The following is a 26,610-nucleotide window of genomic DNA, read 5'->3' on the forward strand; positions in this document are numbered from 1 at the left end:
GGATCCTAGTACTGCCTCTTCCTAGAAGGACCAGTCTCTCCGGAATCCTGACGCGCAGCCCCACCGTTCATTCCCACAGTGGCAGAGTCGGGACTCGAACCGGCAGCTCCTTGCCATTCCCTCGCTAGCGTCCGGCTCCCACTCCCGTGCGCGCTCCGGAGCCAGCAGCTCCCTTCTCCCCACCCGCCCCTTCTCCCTTTAGCCAATCAGCAGCGGCGGTGCGGGCACTGTGCGCTCGTGACGCGCCCCCGCTCCCGGGGAGGTGAGTTAGTAGGGCCTGGGCAGTGGCGCGCGCGCGCTCGCGAGGAGAGCTAGAGGAGCTGTGCCTGCGCCGTTCCGCGTGAGAGGCCAGTCACAGCGCAGCACAGGGGCACGAGAGGGGGGCAGCTCTGCCGGCCGGGTGGCTCGCGGGGGTGGGGTTGCCAATAAAGACCCGCTGAATCCCGTGTACTGGGGCTTTCTGGAAACATTGGATTCGTAGTTGGCTCCCCTCCCGCCGAGGCAGCCAGGCGATCGAGCGCATTAATAAATGCAGTTGGGCTTTTAAAATTGAAATATTAATTTGTTGCTCTGAATGCATTAGGCTTCTTTTTTTTTTTTTGGCAAGCCTTTGATTTGTTTTGTTAAAGGCGCTTTACTTTTTTTTTTAAGTGCAAGCTGTATCGTGGGTGTATTAAATGCGTTTCTTTGCGATCAGATTTGTTGCCTTAAATGAATAGTTATTTTCTTTTTTTTTTTTGGTAGGCAGCAGATCTGGTGCATTAAATGTATTTTTAAACAGCTGATGCTGTTTTAGATTGAAATACCAGGTTTGATCCTACTTGTGGGCATGACCCATTATGCACAAGGATGGATTTTGTTGTTGCCCTTGTGTGGGGGGATAGTAGCAGCTTCGTTTTAAATCTCAGGACATTTTGGGGGGGTTGTTGGGGACTGTATGTAGAAAATAGACACCAATAACATTGGGATTTTTTAAAAAATAGATAAGGATTTCAGTTATTTTCCCTGCTGCCTTTAGATTTGCCTTTATATATATATAGAGAGAGAGAGCTGCTCAGGTTTTGTTTAGAGGTGGGAGATTGGGGCGATTATTTTTTTTTAGGGTTGTGAAATCGCAGCAGTGTCTGTGTCCTCTTGTGTGATCGAGCTGGGAAAATGGAGGCTGTGATAGAGAAGGAATGTAGTGCGCTTGGAGGGCTGTTCCAGACCATCATAAGCGACATGAAGGTAAGTGATTGAGAGGGAAGTGGGGGACCAGGTGCCGGGAAGCCATCTACTAACCTTTGCTGGGTAAACTTTACAAGCACCACATGATTGCACCATAAATTCCAGCTGCATTGAAGGGTCATTGCATTAACTCCCTACCCCACCCAAAGCCCCTTACTTTAGTTTGTAGGTGAGACAGAGACCCCATGTTTAATCTTTGGATGCGTGGTGGCATCAGTTATAAATGCTCTTTGCAGTATGCTAGGTAATTGTTGATGGTTTTGACTCTTGAGTTACTTGCAGGACACCACGTCCTTCTCCTGCAGTGCCCGTCCCTGAACGTTTAAGTTTAGGTCTCTTTACCTTAGGGCCTACGTTTCCTATACCGTTTTTTAAAACTGGTTTAGGCTGTGCCATTCCTAACAATAAATGCAACAAGGCCAGTAGTGGTTCAGTGTAGGACACCTATTATAGTGTGTTGGAAAGCCCTAGGGTGGGGCTGAAAGGGGCAATATAGGCATCAATATACCACCATGATGAGTGCAACATAAGAATCTGGACCTGCAGATACTAAAAAGTATATTTGTTTTTCTGGGTTGAAACTGTATCTTAATCTGTGATTAATGTTTTTGTATATGGTATGTTCATATGGATGGTAGCTGCCCTTTCCTGAGTCCGTTTAAATGCAAAGTGCATCAGTTCTCATAGCTTTGCCCCCTTGCAAAATGAAATCACAATCTATGAAGATCATTCTTGTAAGGGAGCCATCAATTAAGGGGTGTTGACTGCATCCTTGACTGCAAAGGGCCTCTCTGCAGGATATGTATGTGTGTATGTGTGTGTATGTATGTATATATAGGGAGGATCTTCTAGCCTAGTCTCATTTAAAAAAAACCAAACTACAGTATCTCTGCAGTAACGGTCCCAAACCACTATAGCTTAAAATAACGTTACTACAGTGTTTGCAGCTCTTCTTGCGGAATACTGTACAATGTTCTCCTTAACAAGGGCAAGATGCCTTTCGTGGATGGGGCATAGATGAGGGGCTAGATTTGAGGGAATCCAGCTATAGTCTACATACAGCCAGTAGTGAAGTGTTACACTGTTTAGAATCATTGCTGTAGGATGCTGTAATGTATTTTTAATTTGTACAGGACTCTTCCTAGAAGGGCTGGGAATTGAGGGTGCCAGGTGGAGGTAGTTCTCAGAGGTGAGGGATTCACTGGTGGGCGTGGATGTGCTCTGGATGGAAGCTCAGTTTTACTAGCTAAAAACTAATTAGAAATTAATGTTTTTTTGTATGTACAGTGTGGGAGGGGAGGTATCTGGTCCAGGAATTATTTTTTAGGTTGGTTTCACATGCATTTTCATCAAAACAGATCTTAATTAAAAGCATGGCTTGTAAAGAGTCGGCAGGTTTGGGGGAGAGGTGTGTGTATGTGTGTATCAGGAGAATTCTGTAATTCAAGTGTAGTTTTTTCCAAATTTTGCTTTATTTTTTACTTTACACTAAGTGTAGGTTTCATTAAAAAGACATAAAAAAACCCAACCTCCGCCCTGTAATAATTTTCATTAACTATACCTCAAGAAGAACATTTAGCAGATGTTTTGTTCTGCCAGATTAAATCTGTTTTTTTTTAAAATTTAAATAGAGAAGAGCAGAACATGTCTTTACTTCTCTCCAATGAAAATGATGCATCTTGTTTTGCTGCTGCTGTTGTGTGTGTTTATGCACTGTTACGTGCACAGAAACTCTGCTCACTTGAAAGATTTTAACACTGCTGCTTTACAGAAATGGGAATAGGTGTGGATTTAAAAAAAATCTTTACTAGCAGTGGAACCTGTTTTCTAGACTGAACGCTAGAAGGGGTGTATTAGATTTAAAGAAAAAGAACACTGCCCCAATTCTTACCCCTGTTGATCACTGTTTAGATAAACAAGCACAATGTTCCTTATTGTTTAGTCTAAACAAAGCAATTAAATTACATTAATGCAATTAATGAAATATTAGCTGTCTTTACTAATTATGTGCAAGGATAATGATAGTTTACAAAAATAATTTTTTCAGAGATTAATGGGTGCTTTCAGCTAGCTGTACCTTTGCAGTAAAATGGAACTTAGCTTTCTAAGGACCATTTCGTACAAGTGGAACTGTTTGGGGTGGACTCCTTACAAAGCTGTTTGGATCTGAGCAGGGGTCTGCCCACTTATCCTGTTGCAGGATCTGTCCGTAATTCCCATAATGGGAAGGCTGTAGCCAGAGCCCTGTGTTCTCTGCAGTGGTGTGGAATTTGCAACAGAATCCAGCCCTTTCATTTTATTAATTTTTATTCTTAGTCATTGTGATGAAAAAACCCCAAATCTGAAGAGTGTGAACAGAGAGTCAGTGTTAAAGTACCCATTGCATGTGTCAACAATGGGTATGGATGAACACTGTTTGATTGCAAGCATAGAAGCAGATATATTCCATTTGGAACTGCTTGCCCATATCTGTGCTTGTATTTAAACTATGTTTAGCACCACTTCAGCTGTTCTGTTGTTGATGCCCACCTTTCCTTAGAGTGGACAAGGCTTCTGAGCCTGTAAAGAATAGCTTCAAAGTGTGATCTCCGCCAATAGACTCAATGGTGTGTTAACTTTGAAACTTAATTATGACTATGTTAGCAAGCTTAACCAGTCTAATGCTGGTTGTCTTAGCAGAAACATTGAACTAGTTTGCTTCTAGTCCACAGTCATAAACTGCTTCTCTCAATTTCCGAAGTGCCAAAAGTTCCAAATTGTTTTCCAGCAACTTCTACAATGCAGGTGTGGTTTCAGTGCAAAGTTTGGCAGCTATGTGTAAATTAAAAAATTTGGAGCATTGTATAATTAAGAACATAAGAACTGTCATTCTGGGTCTGACCAAAGGTCCATCTAGCCCAGTATCCTATCTTCCAATGCCAGGTGCTCCAGAGGGAATGAACAGAACAGAATGAACAGAAGGTAATCATCAAGGGATCCATCCTGTCGCCCATTCCCAGTTTCTGGCAAACAGAAGCTAGGGACACCATTCCTGTCCTTCCTGGCTAATAACCATTGATGGACCTATCCTCCATGAACTTACCTAGTTCTTTTTTGAACCCTGTTACAGTCTTGTCCTTCACAACATCCTCTGGCAAAGAGTTCCACAGGTTGACACTGCATTGTGTGGAAAAAATACTTCCTTTTGTTCGTTTTAAATCTGTTGCCTATTAATTTCGTTTGGTGACTCCTAGCTCTTGTGTAATGAGAAGGAGTAAATAACACTTCCTTATTTACTTTCTCAATTAAATTGAATATCAAATTAAATAACACAAGGAATATTGTATTGTTCATTTTAATATATAATTCAGGAACCCCTCCCCCTTCAGTTTTTTACTTTATCTTACTCTGCTGTGGAATTTACAGTTTGCTGTGTAGGCAAAATCCAGGCCCTCTGCTGCAAAGTTTAGGTCAGATTTATCATGGAGTATGCAGGGTCTTCACTATGACAGACTCAGGTTTGACAAGTTCACATTTGGTCCCATGCTTGGTATTTTTGCTCCAGAATCAGGATTTGGCAACTTCAGAATTCAAGCGAATCATAGAAATTTAGCTGTCCATTCTTAATGAACTATTGTTCCCTACAATCTATTCTTGAGGTGATAATGTACAGATGTTATATGTAAGATCTCTTTCAAAGTGGTCCAAATTAAAAAAATAAACACTTGCTTTGTGCCCTCTGAGGAGTAGATTTATATGCTGTGCTAACATTGTACAGTTTTCCCTGTGAATGTAATGTGCTTTCTGTAGCTCCCTGTGGGAAGATAGCATTTGATCTGAATGGATTGTAACTCCTTTCTGGAAAGAAAACACTGAGAAGCACTGTACAGTAGTACGCTGTTAATTTCAGTATTTCTCATCGCGTACAGCAAATGTGTGGAGATCATTTTGTGGTGAGCTTTTAAAGAGCATGTTTCAAACAATCCTATCTTTAGATGCAGATCATGCTCGCCCTTTTCAGTGTTGCTCTTCCTTTCCTTCTTATTCCTAATTCTGTGCTCTTCTTAACTTACTCCCTCCCGCTCCACTTTAGTCACACTATTCCACATTATAATTATTCGCTCCTCCCTCACCCCAAAAAGGGAACAAAGATACTGTGTGCCACTCATCACTCTTGCTTGCATGTTGCATCCTTTTTCCCCAACACACCCTTCATCTGTTTGGTCTATTCAGACTGTAAGCTTGTTGGAGCTATTGCTCTGTACAGCACCTGGTTGAATGGGGCCCTGGTCCTGATTGTGGTCTCCAGGCATTCCTAGCATACAAATAAATGATAACAGGCAGGCCTACATTGATTATATCCATGAGTTTGCTTGGACTTATATTGAACAGGGTTTTTTAACCACTTTTTTTTTTTTTTATGAAAACAAATCTTAAAAGATGACTGATATTTGCATTCATTTGTCCAGATGTAGGAGGTGCTGGGGGATTTGCAGTTTAAAGATACAAGAAGGGGATATACATTTTCTTGGAGAATAGAAACATATGTTTCTAAGGATCAGTGCCCACTTCCCTAATAAGGGATGGAAATACAGAGGCCTAATTATAAGAGAATATAAATTTTTATAGTCTTTTAGTTGAAGTCTCCATGAAGTAATTGAGAGCAAAGACTTGATGTGACTTTTATTTTTAATGCTAAGTTGGAGAGACACCACTAACTTTATTTTGCCCTGTGGTGGCTAGTAATACTCTTTCGGATGGGAATGTGGTATCGTTGCTGTCAAATGTTCAAGGCTGTTGCTGGTAGAGATATAGAAAGGATAGAAATCTGAGTGGGCCCAAAAGGAGAATAGATAAGAGAATGTATATGAGTGGTTGAGAGATGAGAAATATTAAGTACTGAGTATTTTTCCGATTGTCAGTGTATTTTCAGTATGGGAAGAGTGAAGAGTAGTTGTAAACCATGTACATGGCAAAATTTGTCACAGGATGCCACAAGGGAAATGGCTATAGTTCTTGAAGCAATTTGGTAGTTAGGTTCTACCACTGATTCGGTGGTTAGGGATAGCTGGTGGCATTTTTGTTTGTGTTTGGTATGAACACAAGGAAATGCACGTTTGAAAAACAGATGAAAATATTTGTGATGTGACTCGAACAATGCTAAGCCATTGTTGGGGTAAGCAAAGTGCTGAGCCAGTTACCACACAAATATGGCGTGAAATGGTCCTGGTCCCGTGATCAGATCTGTGCAAACACAAGAGGCTGCCCGCATATATCTGCTTCCAGGACCCTGACTTTATTTTGTATAGCATCTCTCAAACAAGCTGTCTCTAAAAGCTTTGGAGTAAGCTGGTAGTAACAAAACTGAAGTAAAATATAGATACTACAGCTGAATTTAAGGTCTTCCAGCCATCCAATTTCTAATATGGCTAGCATTATTTTCTTTTAATGGTTAACTTAAATAAATGTGCAAAGCACAGTTGTAGACTTTGGGGGGGAAGGGAGATGAGAGAAGGACTTCTTCGATTACCACAATGCATACTACATTAGAATTTACATGTCTCTCTCCCATGATTCCTGAAGACGAGCTCTGTTTCAAGCATAGGGACTCCTGTATTTATACTATACAGTGTGTTTCTTTTTTTCTCCATGCAGCTTCTTTTTTTAGAATAGGTGTTTTGCTGTCAACACTTCTGTGGATAGCAAATACAGCTGATTGTTTGCAATTTGTGCAAGCAACTAGCTTGTTTTCTCTGAAATTCTTTGCTCTTTACAAACAGCTGCAGAATATTTCTGTAAGTGTCTTAAGGACTTCAGAAGAAAAAAATCTCATGAATTTATCACGAAGCTTGAGTGATAGTCTAGGAAAAGAAATACTGAATGCTTATCAGTGTATTGGGCCTATTGGTATGTTCCATACAATTGTGGCAGAGAGATGAAAATGCATAACTACAACCTCTTTTTAGCAGCAGATCCTCAGCTGGTGTAAATCATCTGCAGTGGAGTGATGACAGTTTACAGCAGCTGAGGATCTGCCCCTCAAGTCTTTAGAGGGCAGTTTTGTTTCCTGATATAGTGTGGAGGGAAAAAATATTTTAAAAAATCCTTTCCGATCAGGCAGATTGCCTTGGGCTAGCTACATAGTAAGGTTTCCAGTGTTGTAGCCTAGAAGAGGTTGTGCAGCTTTGCATAAAAAATACAATTAACGGAACAAATGCTTGAGAATAACGAGACTCTGTAATTATGCACCCAGCACTGGTTAATACATAACAAACACTGATGTGTCTCAGAGTTCACCGCTTCCTCGGTTCTGAACCTGGAAAAGGTGCATTAAAACCAGCCGTATACAATAGCAAGTGCTGTACTGTGTATGCATGTCTCTTGGTCACCTATTTGTTGCTCTAAGTGATGGAGCACTTTTGTGTATCTGTATAGAATATCTTCTAGAAGCACCACTATCATTGTCTTGGTGTTTTCAGCTTTTCAGTTACAAATCCCCATTTTTAATCAGGAGGGAAGTAGCGATCTGTCCATGGAAATGTCTATACAAGGTATTCGATGGAGGAGGGGGGGAAGAATCCCATGTCACAGAGCAGAATAATAAAATGACAGCTATACTTAAAAGACGCATGGGTCTACTTTGAACCCACAGAATCAGGGGGGCTCTGAATTAATAAGGAGGAGTCCCCCCAGAGGGCCTCTCAGCAGGGTGGATTTGTTTTCTCTTTGTGTTTAGGTTTGTCAGTTTAGCATTATATACCGTCTCCAATCCAGCAGAGCACTAAAATGTATAGATCGTGCTGAACGTTAAGCACATAAGAAGTCCCTGTAGAGTCAGTGGGACTGCTTCTGCACGGAAGTGCTTTGCTGGATTGAAGACGGAATGCTTGGCACTAGGGTTGAGCCCATAGTGCATTTCATCTTCAAAGTGCTCTACAAAGGCTAGTACCCAGCTTCACAGGAACGGGAACCGTAGGAATATTTATCCCCTCCTTAACAGAAGGGCAAGGTGAGGCTTGGAGCTTTGGTGACGTTTTCCCCAAGGCTGTAAATGGAATAGGACTTAGAGCAAGGATTTGAGTTCAGGAGATTCTGGCTTTCACTACTGTGCTCTCTGAACTTTGTCAGCGCCTCAGACTTCACTGATGGTTTCCCCTTGTTTGAAGGTGGAGAAGATAATCTCTACAGTTGCTCATCCAAGTCTGATCATGAGGATTCCCCCCCAACCCCCCCCCCCCCCCGATGTACATGAGGCCAAAAACATTGGGTACAACAGCTGTGTTGGTTTTTAAAGGAAGGGACTGATTGGAGCACTTTAACCTGTGGGATTATAGTGTATAAAGGATCCATAGCTGGCTATTCTGTGAGTGGCTGTTTTATCTCTGTCTGTCGCACTGTCACTAGCCAACAACAAGCTGTTGAAGAGGCAAAAGCGGAGCAGTGCTGTGCTGTTTGTGCTAATCTTCGGATGCAGGCTGAGATACTGGTCGAGGCCAGCGGTTCTCAAACTTCAGCGAACCGAGGACCCCAAGACCCCTGCTCAGCCCTGGGCCCTGCCCCCACTACACCCCTTCCCCCAAGGCCCCGCCCCTGACTAGGCTGACCAGACAGCAAGTGTGAAAAATCGGGATGGGGGGGGGGTAATAGGAGCCTATATAAGAAAAAGCCCCAAATATCGGGACTGTCCCTATAAAATCAGGACATCTGGTCACCCTATCCCTGACCCACCTCTTCCTGCCCCGCTCCACCCCTGCCCCTCTTCTTCCCTGCCTCTTTTTGCCCCATCCCTGCTCCTCCCCCCATCCCAGTGCCTCCTGCACGCTGGGGAACAGCTGTTCCCCCCGGCATTCAGGAGGCACTGGGAGGGAGGGAGAGGAGTCGATCAGTGGGGCCGGAGGCCCTCGTGGACCCCAGTTTGAGAAACGCTGATCTAGGCTATGTCTGCAACAGCACTTCTGGCAGTCAAACTTTTGTCAGTCGGGTGTGGAAAAAACACATCCCTGACCAACATGAGTTTCACCGACAGACGCTCCGGCGTGAACAGTGTTGTGTCGGCGGGGGATGCGGTCCTGCTGACATAGCTACCGCTGCTTGTTGGGGGGTGGTTTAAATATGCTGACGGAAGAGAGCTCTCCCGTCGGGCATAGAGCGGCTACACGGGAGACCTTACAGCTGCGTAGTTGCAGAGGTGTTGCTGTGCCGATGTAAGGCCTATAGTGTAGCTATAGCTCTGTGTCTGCTATAAGTAAAGTTAAGTGAGTTAACTTCTTGTTGTTGATGATTTTGTTGTGTTTGGTGCTCTTAATGATTATTCTACCTGAGAAATTCAATTTAAGCTACCAAAAAGAAAGGGGGTGGTGGTGGTGGAGTGATATCACCTGTGGGTCTGAGTCCTCTTTCTCCTTAAACTAGCAATGCCACCATGTTTGCGTGTTGGACCCTCAATGTTGTTGTGAAATAGCTTTTGTGTAATAGCTCTGTAGCTGAGGGGGAGTTAGCCCGTCAGTGTTGAGCCTTATTTTGAGTTGGTAATAACTGTAGCCCCCTACCCTTTCCGATTCTTCTTTGCTGAAACTTGGCTTAGGTGTTTAGCTTGGGGCTCGGAAATTACTTTGTTTTTCTACTCTTAGCTAGTAATAAACTTGTAATAAACCCGGATACATATCATGAATTTTGAAACTATCCAAAGGGTAAAACCCTATATAGTTTGGGCCAGGCTGTCCAAGAGAACTCCCTTTCTCCCTATGTGCTGCCTTGCAGCTGTGATCAGCTGAGGCATTTCTCAACATCTTGGGAAAAGATTTTTGGCCCTGGAAATCATTTCATCTGCTGGCCTGAGGGAGCCTGTGTTAGACTTAACCATTGGCATTGAAACCATGGGCGTCTCTCATGTGGACTTGGTGGAGCATGCTTTGCATGGTGTGACTCTTGTAAAGGAGACACTGGTTAGCACATAAGATGCATAAAATATTGTACCATGCACAGGTACCGTGTGGTATGGGGCACTGTTATAAATTAACTTTTTTAGGCTAAAAGGGCTATGTAAAATTTTAGCTGATCAAATCCTAGTGCTGTTAATGGAGTTACCGGGCCATGGGTAGGCCCTGGTGTTGCTTTGAGAATTTACCCCGTATGCCTTAACCAGAGTGGATGCCTCTTGAAATTTTAATAATCTTAGTTTTGAGCCAACTGAAATATTGTGGGTTTAAGCGTCTGCTGTGCATACACAGGAGCTGATTCGTAATGTTAGAGTGGATGAAAGGCTTCTATTGATGAGTCTCTGTGGAGAAATCTTCTCTTCAGAGTTTCTCACAAGTGTGGTGTTCTAATCTGAATTGACGAACATGTAACTAAACGTTTCCCCTTGCATGACTTCTTTAGAATTATCTTCTTGTGTATACAACTCTTTTTACAGAATGCGCCATTGGATACTAGGTCAGGTTCTGCAATAGCTGCAGCTGGGTAGCTTTTTTCCTCCTCCTACAGACAACTTATTCTATTTAAAGAGAGAGTCTAGTTAAGACTTCTCATTTTAATGGAGGTCTGCATATGTTTGAGAGGGACTTTCAGAGTGGAAAAAACGTAAAGATATCCAGTGGGTGTGTACCCTCTCATACTGTATTAATACATTTTCTTAACATGTTTAATAATTTCCCAGTCTGTTTGTATTTAAACTTACTTTCTTGAAACTAAGTTTGCTAGGTCTTATGAACCTGTAGTGAAAATGTGCCATGAATGATGTCACACTTGTTGGCAGCTGGTGAGTGGACTGGTCTCAAGCCAGGATGTTATGCTCCAAGAAAGGGCAGGATGCTTTTAGAGCCCAAATATCTTGGGCCATTCCACCCTTGACATCTCACAGACTGATGTGATTATGACAAAACAGTGTGAGTACTTCACTACTAGATCCATTTAGATGTGGGCTGTTGGGATGTGGGCTTTATTCCAATAAGAACTAAGCGAAGAAAATGGCTCTCTGATAACAAAATTACACCTGATTCGTATTCCTCAACTCCTTCCCTTGAATTTTTTATAGCTGCTATGATCATTAAATTGCCATATTGCAAGAGGTGGCTGCATTTCAGTGCTCTGGAATTAGTTATTGTTTGGTGGTCAGAAAGAGCTTTGGAAGTATCTAAATCAGTGGTGGGCAACTTGCGGCCCGTGGGCCACATGCAGCCTGTCGGTCGCCCACCACTTATCTAAATAGTAGAGATACTTTTTCCTGTGGTGTGGTGGTTCTCTTCTAGAGTTTTCCATAGACTTCCACCATGACTGGATCAGTTTCTTGAGCTGACCAAGCTGTTACAAAAACCCTGGACTAGTAGGGGTGGTTCCGTGAAATTTATAACATTTAACCCATACAAGCTTTCCACTGAAGTCTTTAGATTGTGTACGTTGCAGCATTGTGCTATTGCACAAGGCCCTGAAAGTAAAACTGGCAAGTCTGTTTAGATTGTCTAGGCTGAGAGAAATAGAAAAGAAAACAGTAGCATAAGTGGTGGAACAATAGGTTAGACTTAGATTTTCCTTTTAATCCTCTACTGTCATGGTTTTCAACTTATGGTCTACGGATGCCTGGGGGTCTGCAGACTGGCTAAGATGTCCAAAGGGGTCTGCACCTCCATTTGATATTTTTTAGTGATCCGCAAATGGAAAATGGTTGAAAACCACTGATCTACAGTCTTCTGATCCTGAAACGCAACACGGGCTAAACCACCTTTTTAACCTGATTTCCTGTGATTTGTCAGTGCTTTTAGTTGTGTGCAGTACAGCCTCTTAAGCTTGATGTTTTTCCTTTTAGCGAAGTTGGGTTTGAGATGCCTTAGTTTTGAAAGGAGATGAAATTAATGTCATTCTGTTCTTTAACTGTTAACTACAACATATCATTCCTGGCCCTGCAGGGGTTCTGGTGAGTAAAGAGTTTCTTTGGTTGCTGCAAAACCATTGCATCCTAAATCCTGCTCTGTGTATAGCATTATTTCTTTCTTCGGTTGTAGAACTCTTCATGAGATTATGGGCTTGCCCTTACCACTTGTGAGAGGTTCTGTGCACACTTGCTTCTCTTTTGAACAAAGTTGCATTCTGGGTACTCACAGTTCTCTAAGTGAAACTAAGTGGGGAAATTATTTTTCATTTCCCTTTCAAAAATAAAATAATACAGTGCAGTATTGCTTAGTAGGGGAGTGCTGCCCTCTTTGATCCCACAGGTGCATGTATATCAGTGATGGGTGAATGGGGATGCCTATTGGCTTCACTTTCAAAGGTGTCATGAAGATACATGTGCTCACCACCTTTTGTAAATCAGGCCATGCATATAGTTTGTAAAGCATTTTGGAATCCGTTAGAGTGAAAAGATTTTCATAGAAACATGAAGAGGCCTTGCATCTGCTTTATTCTAATTATCTATCAACAAGTTAAGGGTAGGTGTATTTTCATCTAATACAAAAATATTCTCAGATGCTGGTTATGAATGATATAGAGAAGGTAGATTGAAACTTCTGTTTGTCCTTTCTCATAATATAAGAACAAAAGGATGCTCAATGAAATTGAAAGGTGGCAAATCTAAAAGCTGCTAAAAAGAAATATCTGTACATAAGACTGTACATAAGATACCATTGAAGGGAAGAGATGTTCAGGATTCCAAAAAAAGAATGAGATGCTTATATGGCTATCAAGAAAAACCATAATGGTGACTAGTAAACGAGTTTTGGAAGGGATATAAATCTTCATGCTTCACGGCATAAGACAGTCTCTAAGTTTGGGGGTCAGCCTGCCACCATGAAAAAGCTTCCTCTGATCTCATTAACTACCTTGAGCAGGTTTTCTCATCCCTTCCTCTGAAGCATCTGGTATTGGCCACTGTCAGAGACAAGATACTGGTCTAGATTGAGCTCTGGTCTGGTCTGGCCTTGGAAATTCTAACAGTACACAGATTTTGAAAGCTTGACTTAAATTACATTGAGATTTCTCATGTTTATGCTATACGATTAACAAAATATGTTTTGGCTGGCATATCAGACAATGGAGTAACTTTTCTTTTAAGAAAGATTTGAAATGGAGTATTTTAATCTTATTTTTAGACCTTGGAATTGAAACACTATATTTTAAATGCTTGGTTTTAAATTACATCTTGACATTGGAAAACAAACTAGAAATGCTCAAGATCTTGTATGATGGAGCGTATGGTGCATTTGGTGTTGCAGAAACTTCACGGGTTGATTCACTTAACTGGAATATTAATATTGAAGGATAGGAAAGGGAAGCGTGTGGGAAATGAATATGTCAAAATCACTTGCACCAAAGCAAGATACAAATTGGTAATGAAGGCAGCAGTAACGAAGTGCTGTTCATTAAGAGACAAAATAACATCCTAGAATACATGTGCTATTGTTCTAGATCTGCGTGAAGAAAATAGAATGAACTATTTCTGGACCCTGCCTGAGTTTACATTTCAGCTCACTGTAAGATTGTAGTTAATCTGATATTTTGTTGGGAAACAGATTCAGCTGAAGATACTTCAGATAGGTTCTTTAATTATTTTTAATGTCAGCTTTCTGACTTGAAGAGCGGAGGAACCAGCCAGCTTAGAGGGAATGCTACCAATGAGAGAGAAAATTATTACTATTAAGGTAGTAGGGAAGCTTGGAAAAGGTGATCATAAACTTCAGATTGGACTGTCCTGTGTGAAAGATGATCTGTTTTTTTGCAAGAGCTTTTATGGTCTTGTGAGTGGCTACACAGTCTAACTTTTGAGTTATATAAACCCATCCATGGATTGAGGAGAGAAATGCAGTACTGTTTGCTAGTGTTTTGTAACTTCTCTCTCTTGGCTTGCCAAATGCCCTTTTCCCTTGTTGACTGACTTAAAAAAAAAAAAAACCCCACAAACTGTTTGCAGCAGATGTTGTTCTGGTTTAGCAAACTGATTTTTCAGCCGCTATATCTCCCCTCACATGTTGATATTTGTCAGCGGTTAAGGTCCATTTTAAGGTCATTGTTGTATTGCTTCCCCTGGGTGTTCCTTGCTCTGTCCATTGAAATTTCTTCGGAAGACTGGTGTCCTTTATGTCCAGTCTAGTCCAGTTGTGCTTTGTGTGTAACCTTTGTATATTTGTACAGCACCTAGCACAATAGGCTCTCTGTTCTGATTGGAGACATGGTGGTGTGCTAATAGTACTAATCATTCTAGTGGTTGTGGTAACCAATGAGAGGGAAGTTTTGTTGTGGGTGGGTAAGATTTTTAGGGTTGTGTGGTTTTTTTTATATTTTCAGGGCGTGTTCAGGAGTAGAGTTAATATTGTTTTGTTGTTGTGAGGACAGATGTGCAGCCTGTGGATGTGTTACTAGTGTGTGAAATTTGGTGACAGAACTGTAAACTTAAGTTTAGTTGTACAATTATGCTAAAAAACCCAAGAAGGAAATCACCAGTTAACTTTTTGAGAAGTGCTAACATAGTGGTTTTCAAACTTTTTGTATTGGTGACCCCTTTCACACAGCAAGCTTCTGAGTATGACCCCACTTATAAATTAAAAGCAGGGGGGTAATTTAATGGGGGCTCAGGGTTGTCAGCCCCACAAAGCTGACAGCTCGCAAACCCCATATAACCACCTTGCAACACCCTGAGAGGTCACGACCCCCATTTTGAGAACCCCTGTGCTAACGCCCATGATTTTTGTATTAATGCCTCTAAACAGTGAGCTGTTAATGTGATAAATGTGGGTTGCAGGGAGGGAAGCTGTGGCTTGAGGGGAGGAAGTGGAGATTCCTGGCTTTGATGAGTAACACTACTGCTCTGCCCGCTGCCCTCACCCTGCTTCCTCCCCATTTTCTTCTTTTTTTTTCCTCCTCCCACCCCAGTGGGACCGTCAAACCATCTTCTCAATTTTTTCCCTAAAATAGGTAGTACATCCAGGTCATCCTGTGACGTTCAGATGGTTCTGTCAAAGGTTGTGTATGTGATGGATGTTAGCACAAGCAAAGAGTCAAACTTTTGCTGCGTCTTTTGCAGTAATTGTCATTGGTGAATGTCATAGGAGGAACTGACACCAGGACTGGAGTCACCTAACACCGGTTTTATTAGCAATGTGCATCATAGCTTCATCTAAGTCTTTCCTTCACCTTTGTCATTCGCAGTACATGCACATAGACTATTAAGGAAAGCCAGTCTTTTTCCTTGAAGTAGATAAAGAATCATCATAAACTGTTCACTAATTCCTTTTGCTAAGCTGTCAAGACCCTTAAATTTATTTTGGATTGCACGGTCAGCACCAGCAATTTGGTTCTTTCTCATCCTTGCCATTAGATATAATCCGTGTAAGTATGGCCCTCTTCATCAAGTATAGCCTTACTTTGCGCATCTATATCTGTGCGGTATTGGTTTCTTGATAAACCAGATCAATATCCTTTTCTGGAGAGAGTGAATCTTTACTCTTCTCAAGCTTGATGTTCTTAGACCTCAAGGTGATTGTTGTTCAGTTGTTTCAGTTCATATATTAACTACCTTTGCAGGTTTACTGGCCTGAAAGAAGGAAGAGAGCCATTTTTAGATCACCTCTTTTAGCAACTCCCAAATCCGCCAGGGAGTGACCATTCTACACTCGTTCCTGCGTGAAGAATCATGACCTACGTTCCCTGTAAGCTGTGCAGCAGCCTATTTAGTGCCGCGCGGGCGCTCAGGGAACCTGTCTGGGGACCTGTCGCGGCCAGGGGAGGGGTGTCCCTCCCCCGGCACCAACTATGCCGCAGCCCCCAACCTGCCACGGTGGTGGCGGCCCTCTGGCCCCAACTATGCCGCGGTCCATACCTGCCAGGGCGGCCCCAGCCCGGACCCAGAGGCCCAGATCCGGCTGCGGGTCACCCCTCCCCGAACCCAGCCCTGGCCCAGACCTGCGGGGGCCAAGGGAGGGGCGCCTATCCCAGCCCCGGAGCCATGGCGGGGAGAGGCGCCTCTCCTCCTCCAGCCCAGGTGCTGCTGCAGGGAGAGAGCTGGGGGAGTTCTCTCTCCCCACCGTAGCCCTGGAGCACCCTCCTGCACCCCAAAACCCTCATCCCTGACCCCACCCCAGAGCCCGCACCCCCAGCCGGAGTCCTCACACCCCTGCACCCCAACCCTCTGCCATAGCCCTGAGCCCCCTCCCACACTCCGAACACCATGGGCTCACCCCCACACGTGCACAGAATCCAAAGTGCTCCCCTTTGCCCAGGCTGGTACCAGCGGCTGGTACCAGTGGCCACTTTTTACCGGTACAACGTACTGGCGCACTTTCACCCCTGCCTTGAGGGGACACGGTTTGGAGTTTTAATTGTGAACTGGCTAAATACTGACAGGGTAGGACTCACTGTTTCCTTTGTCAGTCCGCAGGCTAGTCAGTCAGGGAGGAGAGGTAAAAGTAGAAAGACAGTGCCCTTCCCACCTTTACAGTACATGAATCGCCTGATCTGAGGAGAGGACTCACCCACGCTGCAATTAATCACCCATCAACCAACCAACTAAGCAATAAGATATGGTCTAATAATGACACGCCTTGATGGTTGGATGGCAAGCAGCCAAAACCAGAGCGTGCTAAACACCAAGGTGTGTCACTGTAGATACTTTGGAGTGTCTTATTGTGATGAAATATAAATTCCAAGGAAAAACACAGTAGTTGACATTTAAAGAACCAAGTTCTTCAATAGGCATAAGGTTAGTTCTGAGAAAACAGATCCCAAATGATAAATCATTAACATTAAGAAACCTCCCAAAAACCAAAACTACAAATGTCTGACTTGTTGTGTAAACCATGAAGTTGCTCAATAGATGGCCCTTGGACTTATGTCCTGAAGCTGATCTGCCCAACACTCCCTTCATACTGTGAACAGGGTTTGAAAGATAAAGGAAGCCTTCCCCTTTTACAGATAACACTTGAGCTCAAATGACTCTAACATTTAAAGAAAAAAATTGATTTCCTTTATCAGCTGTTTTGAAATCAGAAATTTCAGACTGAACAATGAAACATTGCACTTAAAACCTCTTTGTTGTTGTTCTTCCAGAGTAGTCTTAAATCACACAAGGATTTTTAGTCAAAGCAAGTATATAGTTGCTTTTCCAATTAATTAAAAAAGTAATGTTGCATTAAATGTTTCTTAGGATGAAATCTTACAAATTTAATGGACAATCTGTTGGGCCAAATTCCATAGCCCCCTGTTGTATAGTATCTGAGCACCTTACAATCTTTTATCTTCACAACACCCCTTTGAGGTAGGGAAGTATTGGTTATCCCCATTTTACAGATGGGGAACCCAGAGAAACCAAGTGACTTGTCCAAGGTCACACACACAGTCTGTGGCAAAGAAGGGGCTTGAACCCAGGTCTCCCAAGTCCTAGGCTAGTGTTTTAACCAGTGGACCACCTCTTCCTCCTTATTTGCTCTCCATAAACCTCATCCAGATGGTCCTGCATAAATTGTTTCCTCAGCTGGAGGTAGGGTGCCATCAGCCCTGCCCACAGTCCACCCCTGCTCCTCCCAGGCGCCACCCTCATGCTGCCCCAGGTCCCGCCCCCTCCATATTGGGCCCCCCACCACTGCGTCCTTCCTCATCCCCCACCTGCTCCTGGCTTGCTGCATCCCTCCTCAGTCCCCCCACCCACTGCTCGCCTCCTCACACCCCCTGCCCGCTGCTGGCTCGCCGCTTGTCTCCTCACACCCCCTGCCCATCGCTGGCCCACCACTCACCTCTTCACCCTCCCTGACCACCGCTTGCCTCTTAACTTCCCCGCCTGCTGCTGGCTTGCCGCTCACCTTTCCCACAACTCGCCTTGGACTATGGCACCGACTTCCCCTCTGCCTGGTGGGTGTTTGCCCGCCTCTTCTCGCCCCTGCACTGCCCTCGCCTTGCCCCCATTCCACCAAGTCCCTGCCCCTGCCTGCCTCTTCTCCGCCTCCTCCCCTGAGTGCACCACATCCCTGCTCCTCGCCCTTCCTCCTGGAAAGTCCTAAGTGTCGCCAAACAGCCATTAGGTGTTGGGGGTGCTAAAGCCCTGGGAGGGAAGGGAAGGAGTGGGGACGTGGCATGCTGGGGGGAGAGAAGGAGGCGAGGAGGGGGGAGCTTGGCTGCCGGTGGATGCAGCGCACCTGCTAATTTTTCCCTGTGCGTGTGCCATCCCCGGAGCACCCACAGAGTTGGCGCTTCCCTCCTGCTCACCTCCTTACTTGAATATTGGGACAAATGGGGTCCCAATTGTACATCGATCGGGATGCGTGAGAAAGGGTTAAATATCGGGACAGTCCTGATTTTATCAGGACCTGTGGTCACCCTAGCTGGAGGAGACAGGATAAATATTTACCCTCAGATCTTGTGACCTGATGAGCATCCTCAACTCCTACTGCTTTCACTGGGAGTTCAGGGCATTCAGTACCTCACAAGATTAGGTTGACAGAAGTATTTGGTTGAAGGGTTCAAAGGGACACCATAATTAATACACATGAATTAAATTCCAGAAAAGGGGGGCGGGTGAGGAAACAAACTGCTGATTTGGCTTCAGAAGGGGCTGACTTGAAGGTTAAAGGGAAAGAACATTTTCTACTGGATAGGAATAATTGGAAATTACAAAATACGAGTTTATATAGAAGATTAGTGGGGGAGAGGTCAGAGCTGTGGAAACGCAGAGTGAGTTATTGCTAGCCAAAGGGGTTATACAGGAATTAATGCTATAAGTGAAGTGCAGATAAAAACCACAACACACACATGCTGCTAGAAGGTGGGCTTGTTGCTAGATTGCAAGTGAGCAAACATTCAGGGATTCAATTAGGATTGAACTAAGAAATTGCTATTTTGGTATCAAGTTAAGCTAAATCGCGATCAGCCACTCTTAGATCAGTTTAAGAATGTCCACGTGAAAGGATTTGTACTGATTTAACTAAATCAATTTAGAAACCAATTTAATTACATTGATGCAGCTTCTGTGGGTAGGCTTAAAAACAAAGAGAACCAAGATTTGTGGAAGTGGTAGATGATGATTTGAATTTGATTTCTGTGTGGCAAGGTGGTACCACAAAATCTCCCCTTCCCAAGTTATATTTTGTCTCTACTCTCTCTTGAGTCTCCCTGTGACACAATTAAATTCATGACTGGTGTCCGTATTCTCTGTACCATTAGGCACAGTTAGCAGTGTAATGCTGCCACTGGAATGCTAAGCTTAGTTGTCAGCTTGTATTTTGCTTGAGAATCCAGTAAAGCCTTAGACCCTGCTGTTAGTTGTCAGTGCTTTGAATGTTCCTGGCATACACATACATAATGCATACGTTGCATATAGACACTCTAGCCAGCTTACTGTTGAAAGAAAAGGGTTCAAAGTAGTAGATTTCAGTAATACTGATAGGTTTAAGGAGATGGCAGTGATTAACTCATCAATGGGTGTCTTGCATTTACATGGCTGACAATTCTGTCTGAACATAAAACACTTTATTCAGGGTCTTACCACCCTGAATAAAATTTTAACATCCATTTCTTCCACATGAGGTGTAGACATACTTAGGTTCAGGTTCATGGCAACCTGACTGATTTACTGAATTCATTAAAATAAATGTGTGTGAAAGGTGTCATAGCCCTAGAGACGGAAATTTTTTCCACCCACAGAACAGTCACAGCTAGGATAATAGCAGGGCTTCTCCTATCTTGGTATGGTGTTTTAGTTATGCACAAGCTACTTCTAGGGATAAGAGGGAAGGGCCTCCTTCATACATCTTCACCCCTGGGCCTTTCTGCAGAGGTTGCCAGCTGTGGAGTGACTTCTTGTTTGTGAGAGATGTGGTCACTGGACAAGAATTTCCCATTTTACACACAGGCCATTCATGGCTCTCCAAGGATAGCCAATTGTTGTTACTCACCTTGGCCAGACTTGAATCAGAAATTTAGGGCTTGTTTTCACTGCAGGGTGTAAATCAAGCATTGCCCCCAGCCCAGTTCTCCTCCCCCGCCCCATCTCTAGCTTGAGGTAAATGATGTTTTAAACTCAAGCTAGCTGGCCTGTTAGGGGTGTAGCTGGAAGCCCCGTTGCTGTTGATGCTTGAGCTAGTAATTCAGCGAGGATGCAGCTACAGACTACCTTTCGAATTAGCACAGCTCATAACCTCCTAATCCAAACACTGTATAGCTCAAGCCTTTTGCCAGGTGGCTGCTCTCACTCAAGCAAGGCTGGCTCAACAAGGACCTGGAGCTAACTGCTGCAGTGAAGACAAGCCCTGAGATGGGTGAGGCTGTGTAATTCATTATCAGTCCTCTGATTCATTCTGTTCTTCTCTCGATATTTGCTGTTAATGATGGAAAGGCCAGTGTAGTGTTCTGCCATTTCTCTAGTTAAAGAGTCTTCATTTCTCATGTCTAATAGGTAGTGTATTAAATTAATTACATTGTGAGGTTGCTGGTGTTCAGAAGGCAGCAGATAGCCGAACTGTAAATGCTCTGGTAGTCCAGATTTGAGTTTCCTTCCCAATTCCTGATGGTGGTATGGAGGGCAAATGTAACAATCATCTCCTGTGCGTTTCATAAGGCACTGATGCAGCAAGGTACGAAGGACAGGGAGGTAATTGGGACTATTCATGGACTGAAATTTCAGTATGTACTTAGGCCCTGATTCAGCAAGGTACTTCTTTGACCTGTGTTATAGTAACAATAAGAACAATACAATTCTGCAAGTGCAGAGCCATTGGCTGCAAAATCTGGTTTCTAAAGGAATCGTGAATGTGGGAATTACAAAGAGGCCTCCTCACTTCCTGGTGTTCATTAAGAGTGGGCCTTGCTGATTTGGGGTGTCACCTGGAAAAAATCTCAGGGTAAAATCCTGGCCATATTGAAGTCAGTAACAAAACTCTCATTGATTTTAGTGCAGGCAAGATTTCAGCCTTATACTTCAGCGTCTGCATGTTCTGAAGCTGACTTTAATTACATGTGGTCAGCTTCATGCTGGGGTTTGTGTCTGCTGACATTTCTCAAAGTGGGGGGGAGAGGGGATGCATTCCAATCAATTAGCTGTGAACTTGATTAAGGAAATGCACTGTAAAAATGAGGCTTCTAAGACTTGTCAGCGAGCTGAGTTGAAATAATATTAGGAAAGTGGAGGAATCCGAGAACAGTAAGTACCAAATTTACATTAAATTGGCTATGTTGTATGAAACTTTTGTTGGGGAAACTGGTGTGTCCTTTTGAACCTGCTGCTTTCTGTTTTGCCCTGAAGATATCCCTTTGATTTAACCCTGCCAAGTACAATGCTCTTCTTTTCAAATAAACTTGGTTTTGGTTTAGCAAATCAATACAAGATTGGTAAAATAGTTAGTCTCTTCGATTAGGTGAAAAGATTTTTTTGGAGGTATTTAATATCTTAATCTGACTTATTGACACTGATACTTATCTACCATCACTAGCAATTTTAGGGTTTGAACCCGAGTCGCTGATTTCAGTGGGAATTATGATTAGGCTTGCCGGGGTCAGGCCCTTATTTTTAAATTCCACTGGATTATAGTTAATAAACACATTGTGATCTGACATTCTGATTTGCTGTCATATAGAGCAGTTAGCAAAAGAAGCCACTCCTGGTGCAGAATTCCTGTAAGATTGGGGTGTTACCAGATACGGTATTGCATGATACAAAATCTGAAGAGTAGATAATGTCTGCAAAAAACTGGACAACGGCTAGTGTACTGGTACACTGATATCAGTGCCTATCATGCTGACCATTATTATCTTGTTGTTTCTTTGTATTTCCCAATTTGTATGACTGTATCATCTTTTTTTTCCCTCTTGACTGATATTTAGACTGTAAGCTCTTTGGGGCAAAGACTGTCTTTTTGTTCTGTTTGTACAGCACCTAGCACAGTAGGGCCCTGGTCCATGCCGAGGGCTTTTAGACACTGTGGTGATATAAATAATTAATAGACTATCTTCTGTCTCATTTGATAGAAGCAGAGATGAAACCTGTTGAGGGCAGATATGCCTTACTACAAACAATTGTATTTGCATATAATAACTTCCTATTTGGAATGCGTATTCTCAGAAATGGGCATCAGTTTTATCTAGGCTTGTACCATGTTGCAGTAACTGAGTGTCTTACACATTTGTTAAAGTGAACACAGTTCTCTTTTTCTCTCTAACCCCTAGTCAGTTGGAATTATTTGTGGGAGGGCATGGACAGTTGGTTGTACTAGGGCGGGGAGGGAGAAGCTAGGTCAAAGGGGGACTTGACACTTATTCTGAATAGAACTGTTGTGGTAATGGGGCCTACCAGTTTATCCTAATTGTGAGCTCAACTGAGAAGAGTGAGTGAAAGTCTGTAAGATGTCACAATAACCTATGCCAATAAACGTTGATGGGAAAAGGTGCAAAAGGGAGACAGACTGAATTAGTCTTAACAAAAACGCCTACTGATATAATTCAAGAACAATGTTAAGATAATTCTTGGTAACCAAGAAAAGCCTGGGGACAGGAAAACAGTGAACCAAAATTAGGGTATTAGAAACTAGGCCTAATTGGTGGACAAAATAATGAGGACCACGAGTCCTCAGAAGGAGATTTTGGGGGATGACGGCAATGCTGGCTGATTAAAAGAAGGGGAAGGAGTGAGCCCCACTGTCTGCTGGGACCTGGATCTTCTTTGTCCTAATCCTGAGAGGTGCTGAGCAGACTGGGCCAGAGAGGGAACCAGATGACATTGTCCTCTCCACTGGCTCTGGCTAAATCCTGAATACCACCTGGGATGTGAGACTTTGTGCCCGCCCCATTTCCCCCCCCCCACCACCGAGTATGTCGTTTTCCATCCACACGTTCTTTCTTATCTTTGCTATCCTTCTCAGTTTGCCTTTTGTCTTAGAGTCTGGCTTAGCCAGCCGAAAGTGTATATTTTGCTATGCTGCTTTGAGTCTGTGATCAGAAAGAGGCTGTTAAAAGCAATGCCCTAAACAGCCCATTGCTGGTATAAGTTTGCCAGGTCTCAGAGTGGCCAATAAGACCATGTGCTGTGCCTGTGATTTTTCCAGAAGAGAGATTGCAAGCGAAAGTTAACACCAGAGACAGAAGCTGCACTTTGTCTTTGCTGTTCCTCCTTCTCCCTTCTTGTGTATGTCTTGTTTTATCTAAACAGGGTCAAGGGTCAAACTTCAGCTGCATTTATAAACTGCATTTATAACAGGTCCAACCCATCTCAATTAAGTTCCCCTCCAAAAAAGACAGTTATCTTTGATACCATCTGAAAGACTGTCAAACAAGGTGTTTTACTCAAAAAAATTCTCCCCAGGTAGAGTGGAAAAAGGAACAAGGGATGTTGTTCAAATGAAAGCCTTATTCTACATTTCAAATGCTTTAAATAGTAACCCCCCCCCCATTTGTAATAAAAGGTTAAAAAGATGTTTAATTGTGTTTGCAATGGTGCTAAGCAGGGCTATGGGATCTGTATACCAAACCTTATTTGACACGGTTTAATGTTAGACAGTTTCACGGTCATGTTAGCACCTTTGACTCTTTGGGGGGAGATCGATCTAAGTTATACAACTTCAGCTACATGACTAATGTAGCTGAAGTTGACGTAGCTTAGATCTACTTACCGTGGGGTCTTACGGGGTGTACTTAGATCTACTTACGTGGGGTACCGTCATCCTATGTCGATGGGAGACATTCTTCTGTCAACTCCCCTTGTGCTTCTCGTTCAGGTGGAGTACAGGAGTCGACGGCAGAGCGATCTGCGGTGGATTTAGTGGGTCTTCACTAGACCCGCTAAATTGACTGCCGATGCATCGATCGCTGCATGTCGATCTGCCGGTAAGTGTAGACAAGCCCTAAGTGGTTTGCCCAGGGTCACAAAGGAAGTCTGTGGCAGAGTAGGAATTTAAACTTAGGTCTCAAGTCCTGGGTTATAGTGTTCTCTCTGCTGCTTATGTTCAGCAAACAGGCAGCCTGAATTCAGAACCAGTGGGAGTTTTTTTTGTTTAAGGACAATGTAATTTTAAAGGAACAGCAGATAAATTGCTAGAAAAATATTACATGGCTCAAGGGATGGACATTTATTAAACAAAAATTAGGCTTTATTGCTTTACTTTGATCATTCATATTATCCCAAACACTGAATTCTGAACATCAAAATTGAATGGCCACTAAAATTCTTTTTTTTTTTTTTCCTTTCAGGGAAGTTACCCAGTTTGGGAAGATTTTATAAACAAAGCTGGGAAACTGCAGTCTCAGCTAAGGTAAGTTTCTTATCGCATAGCCCATCCCCTTGGCATGTGGGACATGCTAGACATACTGCGTAGTTTAAATGGTGTTTCATCCTTGATAGTCTATTTAGCATGGTTTTAGTTTAGCGTTTCTTTTTAATATTTCATATTCATAACTCATCGATGTAAATTCTGTGTGCCTCCTTTTACAGTTTTAGTATATTTTAGAAAAATAGCTAATTGTCCACACAGGACTGTAAGTTCTTTTCACATTTTCATTTTCATGATGTGGCCCCATCTGGAATTCTAATGTAAGACAGTTGATTTATTTTGATTTAATTAACCCATAGCTTTGGGGTCGAAAGTCCTCGCATTATTTTTATAAATGTAAGATAAAGAAGGCTTATTAAGTTACAGAAGTACTCTAAATATTGGGTAAAGTCTATGGTAACCTAAAAACTAGGACAGAAGATCTGGCTGCCAAGGAAATCCCAGTGCTGGGTCATTTGGCAGCAGTTAATAACATGTAACTAGTTGGGTCTCAGTATACTAAGAACATTCTGGATAACTTTTCATAGACTTCCATTAATAAAATATTATTCAAGCAGCTTCTATATCATATCACAACTTGGTATCTGTAACAGAATCAACAGGCTCATAAAATGCCTTTCTGCTTACATAGGGAGAGGGGAGAAATTTAAATTGCATGTTACTATGAACTGAACCTTATTTCCTAAACTAATGGGATATACACTTCTCATATGTCCTATTAAAAACCCCACAAAAATCCTGTATGTGGTTGGTTGCCTGACGTGTGCTTCCCTTTCCATGCAGTCCCATCCCATTGGGTTTCCCAGGTGGGATTCACCTGTCTTACTGAAGAAGTAAAAGGAAGGAAAGAGGAACCATGCTTTCTCTGACTCCTATTAGATTGTGTAGTTATCTATTTTTAAAGATTGTTTTCAGGTTTTTTTTTCCCCCACCCCCATGTCCTTCTCTCCTCCACCAGCAGTCCTGCAGTATGGGATTTGAAGCGTGCCCCTGGGGCTAGGAAGGCATTGTTTTGGCCAATGTGAGCTTGCTTGTCCCCACCCTATCCAGCCCCCACCTGCCCTTTTTCGATATGTGTTGCCAGTAAGGCAATTGCCATGTACTGGGAGTACTTAAATGCCAGAAAGGTTTTACAGGACTGTGCCAAAGTGTCGCTCCAAGTTGCAGATCATTATTAAATCCACTTTGGATTTTGGAAGGCACAACTGGAAAGAGTCTGCCTGGGTTCTTAGATGTTCAAACGTTGTCTGGCCAGTTTCCAAGTTCTCCCTGAAGTCTTATCCTGAATGGGATGGACTGGAAAGTGGAGCCATATTGGTACTTTTGGAAGGAGCTAGGCCCACTTCCTTATCTCCAGGAGCTCCTCCATGTACCCAATACCCCGAGTCTTATCTGGCTTCCTGCTTCTGCCACCTTTCCCTGCTTGGGAAGCTGTAGGGATAGATGGCGTACAAATGCAGCTGTGGCCAAGTGTGGGGAGGAAATGACACACAGCGAGAAGTGGGGGTAGTCTGTACAGAGGACAGGTGGGGCTACTGCTGGGAGAGGAGAAAAAGGAGTGGAGTCCTTGAGGGGGTTAACTGTTTGAAAGGTTACAGTGTAGTATGTCCTTAAGCTAAGGTGTGTTAAACAAATTAGGGCAACCTGGAAGTTTTTAATAATTTATTTAGGAAATACAGTTTGTTTGCCCAGTTGGGATTGCTTCAGAAACCGCTCCAGTTCCTCATACATCCTGAATGCCACCAGTTCAGGACAATTGGGCAACTCCTTGTCTTTCAACAAGGAGACCAGAATCCAGGAGAATCTCCAGATCCTGGCACACACTAGCTAGCCAGATCTTGCCCCCTGCTTTGTCTCCCCAGTACATCTTTGGTCTCTGCCATTTTCTGGCTTATCAGTGCAGGTTTTCAGAGTTCTTCCTCATTTTTGTAATTTTCCTTATGGGCAGCAGTGACAAGGGACATTCCTCTCCTGCCCCCAAAAAAGAGGCTCTGCATACTCTAGCTGCACCTGTACAACATGGACCTTCGTCACGGATTCTTGCTGTGAAGCTGCCCTTCAGAAGGAGCAATGGCATCTGGCAGCACCTCAAAGCTCCAGACTACCTCTCCGCTGCCCCTGGCCTGGACAGTCTCTGATGCCAGCTGCCCATGACAGAGATTTACCTGAATAG

General features: G+C 43.2%; 1 protein-coding gene across 16 annotated transcripts in view; it reads left to right on the forward strand.

The window, feature by feature from the left end:
- The first annotated feature begins 297 nt into the window (after positions 1–297).
- MTSS1 (MTSS I-BAR domain containing 1) overlaps positions 298–26,610 on the forward strand; it is a 175,480-nt gene continuing 149,167 nt past the window's right edge. For 7 of the 16 annotated variants that reach the window (XM_073330170.2, XM_073330174.2, XM_073330171.2 and 4 more), the window contains exons 1-2: positions 299–1,227; positions 24,358–24,419. In XM_073330170.2, the coding sequence (XP_073186271.1) occupies positions 1,156–1,227; positions 24,358–24,419 (134 nt within the window). In that variant the 5' untranslated portion in view covers positions 299–1,155. Of the gene's footprint in view, positions 1,228–24,357; positions 24,420–26,610 lie in introns of all 16 variants that reach the window. The other 9 variants (XM_073330184.2, XM_073330180.2, XM_073330185.2 and 6 more) reach the window with 4 other exon arrangements.

Source organism: Lepidochelys kempii, chromosome 2 (assembly GCF_965140285.1).
Source record: "Lepidochelys kempii isolate rLepKem1 chromosome 2, rLepKem1.hap1, whole genome shotgun sequence".
Classification (NCBI taxonomy): domain Eukaryota; kingdom Metazoa; phylum Chordata; order Testudines; family Cheloniidae; genus Lepidochelys; species Lepidochelys kempii.